The sequence below is a fragment of the Vicia villosa genome, linkage group LG5 (assembly GCF_029867415.1).
Source record: "Vicia villosa cultivar HV-30 ecotype Madison, WI linkage group LG5, Vvil1.0, whole genome shotgun sequence".
Taxonomy (NCBI): domain Eukaryota; kingdom Viridiplantae; phylum Streptophyta; class Magnoliopsida; order Fabales; family Fabaceae; genus Vicia; species Vicia villosa.
Genome location: NC_081184.1, coordinates 144,616,845 through 144,628,147, shown reverse-complemented (window position 1 = coordinate 144,628,147; position 11,303 = coordinate 144,616,845). Strand labels below are relative to the sequence as shown.

The 11,303-nt window shown below is 31.6% G+C and overlaps 1 protein-coding gene across 1 annotated transcript; it reads left to right on the top strand.

Annotated features, from left to right (window-relative positions):
• The first annotated feature begins 641 nt into the window (after window positions 1-641).
• LOC131605660 (histone H4-like) lies at window positions 642-3,081 on the top strand. Its single transcript, XM_058877992.1, has 4 exons — window positions 642-676; window positions 822-840; window positions 1,178-1,285; window positions 2,499-3,081. The coding sequence occupies exons 1-4, from the start codon at window positions 642-644 to the stop codon at window positions 2,922-2,924; spliced, it is 588 nt and encodes a 195-aa protein (XP_058733975.1). The 3' UTR covers window positions 2,925-3,081.
• Window positions 3,082-11,303: the final 8,222 nt, after the last annotated feature.

The window sequence follows — 11,303 nt, the reverse complement described above, 5'->3', positions numbered from 1 at the left end:
ACCTTCAAGAGATGTTTGGGGCCTTATTGGGATATGATGACTTACAGCCAGATGTTGTACTCCCTCCGTCCCACAATGAGTGACCCAGTCCACCATTTCACACATATTAAGAAAAGTGGTTAAAAGTAAGAGAGATAATAGTATTTTTACTACACTACCCTTATTATGTCTTGGAAATGATGAAACTTTTATTAGTTAGAGGGTAAAATTGGAAAAAGTGTATTGAAAATTGAAATGGGTCATTCATTTTGGGACACCATTTTATTCCAAATGGGTCACTCATTGTGGGACGGAGGGAGTATTATTTTAGAGGAAGGATGATCAAGCTTGTGATGCCACGTGGAGATGGATTGGATGTTGGTGGTGAATGCATGAGGTGGTGTGGGGGTGGCAGGTGAAATTAGTAGATGGTAAAGATCCTGCTAAATTGGTCCTTGCAGCAAAGCCTGACTCAAGTTCAAGTCCTTTGAGGAAAAAATTCAACTGAAGAATGGTTGGCTTGACATAATTTTGACACAGATAGTAAATTAGTTTTAATGTGTGGAACTCTTAGTATTTTAGTAAGATGAAGGGGTTTAGTGTCTATGTCAAGAGATGTGTATCCAATGTGTGTGATTTTTAAACCTGGGCTGTCTCCTACGATGACTTTGTCCGACCTGAGTAAGGATTTTCAAAGGTGAGTTGTTTAAGATCTTGAGTGATGTGATGAGAAACACTAGTGTTGATCCAGCTGGTATTTTGCATGGTTGGTTGGTCAGTAGCATTGTTAGCAGAGGGTCTACCACCATTGCATTTTAGATAATCCTCTAATCTTGTACCAGTGTTGTGCAATATGACCTGGTTTGTTGTAGTATTGACACACTACTTTGTGCTCGGGGTGTGATGTAGATGATTGAGAATGTGTAGAGGGCTTAGGTTGGTAGTGTCCTTTATTCTTGGCAGTTGTGTTTGCTGTTGAAATGAGAGAATCGTTGCTAGTTGGTTCATTTCTATGCATGATGATGTCAAAGTCCACAAGTTTTTCATGGAGTTTAACAAAGTTGATGAAATTTTTTTAATGCATAGAGCCGTTGAGATCACACGATAGTCGTTGCTCAGACAATTTAAGCTGTGAATCACTAAATTAGTATCATATAGAGGGTGTTCAATGATAGAGTTCATCTGAGATACCTTGAAGGTATTCAACCATGTGTTGCTTGAGAGCCATGATGCAGACTCTAGATTTGCTGGCATATATGGTTTTAAGTATTTCCCAGGCTTGTTTGGAACTTTTGACAGTGGCAAGGTGAGTCACCACTGTTATTGCTGCATAAGAGATAATTCCATGGAGCATCAATTGATCTTGTCTGATCTAGTGAGTGTATTATGTATTTATAGAGGATTGATCATTTGTCAAATGTTTTGATGAGTATGTTGTAGTGCCATCTACATAGCCCAAGAGGTCGAATCTAGTAAGTAGAGCCATGAATTGGATACACCATGTCGAGTAGTTGTCTCCATCAAGCTTGATGTATAGTTATGAGCCACTGTTGAAAACTACCCGTTTCTTGATATTCGATGAATTTGTGATGGTTTGTCTTGCGGTTCCACTAGTGATCTGGTGATTCAATCAATGAACCAGTGACCCAACATCCTTACTGGTTTGATGACCAATCCAATTTTCCAAACATCAGACGAACTATACATGACCTTATACTATTAGCCAAAGTGATAAAAACCGGATCGAACTGGATGGTTCGATTGATTAAATTGAAATTAAAATTGAAAATCGAACCTACATCCAGTCCAATTTCCATTTTCTCCATTTACTTTTTTTTCTTTTGTATATTATTTATGACATATAAAGTTAATTTTTATATAATTTTTACAAATTTTTTATATATTATCACTTATAAAAATTATTTTTTATTATAACTGTTTCAACTCCGATCAATATTAAAACACCTTCCAAATACAATTTTGATGTTGTCTATTTTTATTTCAGATATATTATTTTTGTTTGTTATTTTAACTTTTATTTTTTATTTTTTGCTTTTGCACCGGTTTCGACCTAGATTGACTGACCCGACTCGTACTACGGAGGCACGTGCACTGGTCAAATATTGTTTCTGTCTGGAATCGAACTCAATATTCTCCGAATGTCGTCCTTTACAAAGACTCTTTTGCCACTCGTAATAACAAATAGGAGTTTTGAATAAAAAATGGAGAGAACAAAAATATATATAATCCCAATAGAAGTTCAATATAAAAAAACCATACTCCAAAAAATAAAAAATAATGAATAGTACTACGTTGACAAGGAAATACAGCATCCACCAAAAACACAACAATATCACACAAGAGCGTTGATCCGCACAAGCGAAACAAAAATGAAATCGCACCGTTAAAATTTAGTTATCGACGTTCAATATTATTTTGCGCAGAACGCACGGATCGCAAATTAAAACCATTGATTAAATTGAATCCAACGACGAATATCAGTTCCCTCTCTCCTCTAGCTCCCACTTCTCCGATACATATACTCCGATCCCCATTTTAATTCCCACTCAAATTCAAATCCAAATCCAAACCCTAAATCTCAATTTCCTTCGATTTCAAAATTTCTCGCGAAAATGTCAGGGCGTGGTAAGGGTGGTAAGGGACTCGGAAAGGGAGGTGCAAAGAGGCACAGGAAGGTTCTCCGTGATAACATCCAAGGTATCACGAAACCAGCTATTCGCCGATTGGCTAGAAGAGGCGGTGTGAAGAGGATCAGTGGTTTGATCTATGAAGAAACCAGAGGAGTTCTCAAGATCTTCTTGGAAAACGTGATTCGCGATGCTGTTACGTACACTGAGCATGCTAGGAGGAAGACTGTTACCGCCATGGATGTTGTTTATGCACTCAAGAGACAGGGAAGGACCTTGTATGGATTCGGTGGTTGATGAAGAAGTTTTCGTTTGTTAATTTTATTAGATTTAGGGATGTAATTGGAGTGTGTGATTGTAGTTCTGGATGCTGGTGATGATGATGAATGTTAGTAATTGTTTTCTTGGTTGAACTCGAAATCTAATGAAAACCAGTAATTTTTTTTTGTGGTAATATGTGATTCTAATTTATATTTCTATTAATTTCCTATTTGCATCAAATATTCAAGAATCTGAGTTTTTCATTACATTTATGCTTTGTTTGGATATCAATGGAACGGATTTTTTGTTGTTGAGAATTCTTTGTTCTTAGATCTGGAGTTGGATCACCTAGAAGAATTCTTTGTTTTTACACAAGAATATCTACCTGCATTAGGCTTAATGTGTTTTAATTTTTTCTCCTCAAGTGATTTAATACATAGTGTCATACATAATTAAAATCTTTCAAATCTTACTTAACAAACTATAAATCCAAGTCCGTGCCAACGCATTGTTCATATAAATCTTACTGAATATTAGTATCTGTCAATTGTCAAAAAGTAAAGTGTAAAAAGGAATGTAAAAAATGAACCTAGTATAATTTTATCTACACAGTTTTTTGAATTTTAATAAAACAACTAGTAACAAACATGCACGGGTTCTGGTCTGATACGTATATTTGTTTATATAATATATTTATTTTAAATAAAAATTATAAAAAAATTAGCTCAATAATAGAATTTTTTCACGTCTATAATTTTTTAATAACAAATATTTGGATCATAAATATCATTTTTTATATATAAAAAATATTTAGATTAATAATAGTTTTTTTCCTGTATATAAATGTTATTTTTGTTTAGGTATAGATTATAAAAATATCTATATCAATAGTAAATTTTCGTATATAAAAATATTTAGATCAATAATATTTTTTCCCGTATATCTTTTTTTAATCATAAATACCATTTTTTGTATATAAAAATATTTAGATTAATAATAAATTTTTTCCATATATAAATATTATTTATGTTTAGGTATCATTTACAAAAATAACTGATCAATAGAAAATTTTCGTATATAAAAATATTTAGATTAATAATATATTTTTTTATACCATTTTTTGGATCATAAATACTATCTTTCGTATATAAAAATATTCAGATTAATAATAGATTTTTCTCGTATATAAATATTATTTATGTTTAGGTATCATTTACAAAAATATCTGGATAAATAGTAAATTTTCATATATAAAAATATTTAAATAATTAATATATTTTTTCCCGTATACCATTGTTAGACTAAAAATATTTGAATCATAAATATTATTTTTTTCATATATAATAATATATAGATTAAACATAGATTTATCCTGGATACAAATATTATTTTTGTTGACAAATCCTATACAAAAATATATTGCTTAAATAAATTTTCATATATAATAATATTTAAATTAATAATTTTTTTTCATGTTGTATATGTAAACATAACTTATAACATAACAAATATATTTATTTCTCAAAATCATTTATAAAAATAATTGTTTCATACAAATCTTAGTAGAAGGTGATTTATAATTTCACTCTAAAGTTTGAAGTGTTAGTAGTTGACTCACTTTGAGAGTGAGACCCATTATTTCATAAAATGTATTTTAACCCGTAAAAGTATTATTTATTAATTTGTAATACATATGAAATATATTTATTTGAATTTAAATGATAAGTGACATAGTATTTGTAATTTAATACACTTTTCTTTCACACACATATATCATTTTACTGCTTGAACTATAGCTAATTATGTAAAGAGGTTACATCTCTTGAACTATAGATTTCATCATATCCACACTTGAGAGAAGTTGAGTGAAAAGGAAGACCAATAAAAAAGGCACAACAGCTGAACTTGTCCCGATACCACCCTCTTGCTTGTATTTGAACAATAAAATCAATAATATACCATGGGGACAATGGTATTAGTATAGTCTAAGTTTCTTGTCTTCAACCAAACCTCAATAGAAGCAATAGCATAAGCAACAAAAGTAATTATTACTCTTAAAAAAAAAATCTGAATAAAGTTTATAGATAAGTATAAGTATTTAATCAAAAATAAATAAAGTTTACAGATAAACTTAAGTAAGTCTCATACTCCATACATGTTTACACAATAGCCTCCCAAGGACATCTAACCTCCCGATTGAGTTTTTTCCAAAAATTTGAACATGTAGTATGGAGAGAGAGCTTGGTAAACACGACAGGTATGAAAAGAGATCCAATATGATGAGTACCGTAATGTTGAAGCGCAAATAAAAGCAACATTATTATACGGAGCAACCGAAACCTTCACATCTGCATAACCAAATTACATCCAGTGTTAGCAGTGGAAACAAAAGTAAGTGTACAATTTAATGAAGCACTTTTGGCATTTAAGTTCATCACATCACCAACTCCATTGATTTTGGAATCTGATCCACAGATGGTTCCAGATATATCTCCTTTCAATGCATTTACAACAGCCAATAACACAAACGGAATTGTTACATGTGCAATATTATTCTAAATTTCACTTTGTTGCAACAGCCATGCTAGCCAAAAAATGTTGCATCAGAACAGTTATTGAAAAAAGACTAAAGGCATAAAAGGAGTATTTTTATCAACATCCATTTCAGATGTTTTTTTTGTCACAATCAAGAATTGCTAGACCTTCAATATTGTTCTTCAGATACATATTATAATCGAAATTTGAAATACTTTTTAATGGACTGGCTAATCAGTTCATGATACTCATAACGACCCACTAATCAGTACACTATCACTGAAATCTCCTAATTTCACGCATAAAGTTTTCATTACAAAAACCACCTTATATAATTGATTTGCAACATCAACAAAAGTAACAAAAGCATACGACAAATTAGTTGAAAGAAAAGAACTTTTAATACTGTAAGCCACACAACACTATCCACAACAACTTGTACAAATTATATAAGACTTGTAATACTGTAAATCGTAAATACATAAGTTGTTCAAACCTGTTCACAATACAGAAGCTGTAAAACAACTCGAGCGGGAAGTCGTTCGTTTCATGCTGCGTTTGGTGACGCTTCTGCAGTTAATTTCTTGAGATTCATTAGACAACACCTAGCAAAATAGACTTCCAACTCACACACTTAGTAGTCTAAAGGGAACAAAGGGAACATGAAGGCTGTCTAAAGGAGCCATGAGGGTATTCACCACTGTCAATAGAAATTTAGAAATTCATAAATGTTAATCACAATGAATCATAATAACTTTTAATATTTTTTGCTTCACACAAATCTCAACAGACAATCAAGATAATATAATAGGCAATCGATTCAACGCATAATTCATAATAATACATAAGATAGATTCAAAGAATAAGTAAATTATTAGATCTTACTGCATTGGTAGTGACATATGTCATGGTACCATCTTCCCCGTGTCGATTCAAAACACTCGAATCATGGTAAAATCTATAAACCCGATCCAGATTTACTGAATCACCTTGGCCTAATTGAAAAATGGATTTGTGTTGGATGCAAGTTGGCATGGTATCAAAGAACTTTCTTCTTCAATACTCATTATGTCAACTGGAATAGATCCAACCAACAATGTTCTCAACCATCTGTAGAAATTAAAGAAAGATTAAATTTGAATCGTTTGTAGAAATCAAAGATAGATTAATTTGAATCATTTGTAGAAATTAGAGATAGATTAAATTTAAATCACCTGTAGAAATTAGAGATATATTAAATTTAATTTAATTAACAAAAAAACATTGAAAACAAAATATATCCTGTCAGGTAAGTTTGAATTAACAACAGGGTTACCCTCTCCAGCGACGTCAATATTTTTAAGATCATCGACTGATTTGCCAGATATACGTTTGGCTTATTTTGAAAGTGAAGATGAATGTTTCATGCCTTTAAACCTTTTTGGTCTATAAGTCAACAATAAAATCCAATATTTAAGGGCTAATAACAGCAAGACATTATTAAAACTATCAGTATACCAACCAAAATCATTCATGTTATTCATAATACAGTATACCTGAGGAAAACTCCCTACACATAAGAAATCATCTACTTCTTGAACCTCCACATGATTCACTATTTCATCACCATTTCCATAATAATCTGCCTTTTATATGATTCACCATTTCATCACCATTTCTATAACAACCTGCGTTTATCTTCCATAATGTTCATCAGCCTCATCCACGATACTTCATAACCTTCAAATAACAACAACATCAACAAAATCAACAACAGAAACATACTCAACACAACATTAACAAAGTTGTCTGACTAACCAAATCCAGAAGAATGAAACATATGAAAGAGGAGAATGAGTCAAGAAAACTGAAAACATTTCACTTTATTGATACATGGTTGAACCAAAAACATTAGCAGGAGCATCAAACCTTTATTTCATGAAACATCAAGAGGAAAAATATTGGTATACGATTCAAAAGGCGCAGAATGAATGCACCTACTGGTATATGATTCAAGATTCAGTCCATATCACCATCCTCTTATGCTTCACTCTATTGGAAAACTTATCCTACTCTTTTCCTCCAAACAGATCTAATAATTTGCAAAAAAAAAAAACAATCATAGAAAAAACCCTAATATAATAATCTGCAAAAATAAACCCTAATAAAAAACAACTGCATTTTCATGAGTTTTAACATATCAACCCCACTTGATGTTGTCTCTGTCGTGTTTCTTTTCACCGCAAACTAATTCGCATCCCATTCTTTTCCAGAACCATAACGTCAACTCATCCTTCTCAGACACAAATTCACGATTGTGATGGAAAGGCGCTTAGTTTTAGAGAAGAAATACAGATAAAAATTGAGTGAGAGAAAGATATGAAATGTTTAGAGATGAAGCAGAAAGGGAAAAAGAGAGAGAGTTAAAAACTTGTGAAGAAGAGGAACAACGGAGGAAGACAGAGAAATGAGGAAAAGTTTATGGAAGAAGAAAGAGAAAATAGCTAGAAAAATTCAAAAGTGATATGATGAGACATTGGTATATGTGAAAAAGCAGAAAATTTTGTTTGGATTGATTGGTTTGGAACCAAATAGAACAAAATGACATCAGCATTTGGTTCAATCATGGAAACCAAAGACATAATTCATTAAGCATGTAGTTATAATGGAACTGAGTGACATCTTTGGTTGCATAAAATAATTTTTGGACACAAAATACCTCCGTTTTGATGAGGTGGAGGACAAAGACAAAAGGTTAAATTGGTATTTTCCAGAGCCATTAATTTTCTTATATTATAGATAGAAGTCTTATGATACTATAAAATAGAACACCTAATAGGCAAATGATACATATTAAGTTAAGCTCTATGATTATACTTCAAAGTCTAAACCATATTTGAACTAGTGTGTACAAAATGAGAAAACATTGAATGCAGACATAGTACCTGCCAAATTAATTATCAGATCAATTTTCTAAGACCCAGATATATAGGTATTTCAACAAGTCATTGGTATAGTTCGATGCATCTTTGTAAATATCACAATGTTATTAGCTGGTAGAAAAACTTTCCAAGCATAACAAATGAAATAATTTTTTATATTTGTCATGATAAACTTGATATGAAACTGAAATAAATGTTACTTTCCAATCATAATTTTAGTATGCTTATATACTCCGACCGTTCTAAATTATAAGACGTTTAGAACTCCCACCGTTCTAAATTCTCCCACCGTTCTAAATTATAAGACGTTTAGAAAAAAATTTGTTTCAAATTATGTTATTTTATAATTTCAATATTATATTAATATAATTTTTTCCAATATACCCTCTATTATTTATTACTCTTCATTTTTTATTCTCTTTTAATTTTGCTTTTCAATGTAATTATTGAAAGATATTTTTATAAAGTTATACTCCATTTGGTCCCATTTATAAGAAAAAATTCTTTTTTAGATACATTGAATAAATAATGTATGTGGACAACATATTGTTCAGGTACATTATTTATTCAATGTATCTAAAAAGATAATCTTTTCTTATAAATGGGACCGGAGGTAGTACATCATTTTACCTCAAAGGGAGTACGAGGGATCACTCACTCATAAATTGGCTTTATTTGTCAAGTGAATTTATCTCAATATTCAAACAATGTCTTGATCTTTTTCAAGGTTTTCAAACTAGTTAATATAATTAACACATAATGAATCAAGATAATATCAAATCATGCAACAATAGTTTCCCAAAATTTTAAAATAAATAGTGAAAACTCATATAACTTCATCAAACTAACTTGCAGATCAAATGAATAGTCAATTAATTTGATAGAATTAACATTCTTTTTCATAGTCAGACTTGTACTCAAGAATAATCATAAAATTATTCGTATAGTAAAACCTAAGTCATGGATCATGTTTTTTAAAAATATTGAAACCAAATATTTGTAACATCAATAGGAGTTTACCAGAAAAACCAAGACAAAACTAAAAAAAAATAAATACTAAACTATAACTAAGTTAAGTAATATAACTTAATTATGCATGGAAATATGAATTATGAAAATATGAATAAATAGAAAATTATAATATTAAAACAATGAATAAAATAATTAACAGAGCAACATAACTTTTAAAACAAATAAATGATTGAATTAAAAAGTCTGAAATTAAGTATAGCTTGTTTTTAAGATTTTCATTAATTATTCTAATTTTTTTTTATCTTATCAGTAGATCAGAATCAGAAAGTAAGCCAGCGTCTCTGAGCACAATGTTGGTGATGAGAAGTAGGGGGTGTACCTGCAAGACACTCCGACGATCAAGTAAGTAGGAGCACACATACGTTTTAGTGTTTTAGGGTTTGAAAATTATGTTACATTGTCCTCTTAGATGATAGGGTTTTTATATTGCCCCCAGCGTTTGGCCATTAGTCCACATATTGGGCTGAATCGAGGACCTAGGCCCAAAATGGATGATTGTCAAGATTACAGGAGTATGTTTAGGAATTCCGGGAGATTGTCCAAAACTAGCCGTTGATCGGGCAAAGAGGTACTTCTAGGTGGCATAAGTGCCTGGCACAAATAGGGTTCTGGCCGAGGGCAGCGATGATATGTTGTCCCTAGGCCATATGGAGGAGTGTCCTCAACAGAGGGCCAGACTGACATGGGCTTCCTTTGTCCTTAGGTGATTGGGTCAAGGCTATTGGCCTATCTTCGGAGCAAAAGTGGATTGGGCCATGCCTAGCCATTGGGCCAGTCTAGAACACTTTTGTATCCTCGACTATCTCTTCGCCGCTTTCATTTGGAATGGTTGGAAGATCAATATGATTTGGAATGTCTTCTGGCTAGTAGGTTGAGAGACCAGATCCCGAGGAGTCAAAATAGTGGGAGAAGTCACAAAGATTGGATTGATTCCTCCTATCGTAGGATGCGGGGCTTCTCTTGCGAGATCAAGAGCATTAATCGTCACTTCAAAAATAATATTGGTGTTACGTTGAGCGGTGATTCAAGCAGACTTGAATGCAACCATAGTTAGTACAAAGTTGACTATAGATTAAAAGTGATTTTTGTGAAAATTCACGGGATTCAAAATCCTCACAGTCAAAGTCAATGTCTTGGTTATGAAACCATAGATTTTTCAGATGAAGGGAGAAAGTCCTTTTGGTACAGTGGCAAGAATCTCCGATGCTATGGATCAAGATGAATCGTCTAATCAAATATGAAATGCATTGATAACTTAGATTAGGTGTCGTGCTCTCTAACGAGGTTCCACTTGTTCGTAGACCTTTTGTGATAACACTTTAGATTGAGTCTATCTTATTGGATATTTGGTCGACACAAAACAATTTTAATTAAAAATAAGTTGAGCATAAAATCATTTATATTTAAATTTAATAAAAATGAGTTGAATAGTAATAGTTATTATAATTAATTTAAAGACAAAACGTTAAACATTATTTCTTGGGTGGCACGCCAATAGCCTAAAGCAAGTCGAGTTTCCATTGTACGTGTGTTTCGGTCCAATTAATATTTTTTTAGTCATGCTGTCTAATAATAATAGACATGTTTTTTATGGTAACAAAAAATAATTTTTTTTTGACTCGTTATAAACAAATACCTAAGAAGAGGAGGAGTATTGACTATTGAGTGAAAAAAGAGGAGTGAATTTGTCCAAGAGTAATTCTAAGAATAATTTGTGATATAAAATTAATGATCAAATATTTTATTTATCATCTTATAAAAAAAAGAGTAGGTGTAATTTAGTAAGAGTAGTTATTATAGTTGTAGTAAGGGTAGCAAACAAATATTTCCGCTAGATTTAGGTCCATTTTGTAGAACTCTGTGAAAAAAATGAAACGGGCCAAAACAAACATATTTAAGGGTGAGAGTTTAAAATTTTGACCCACCT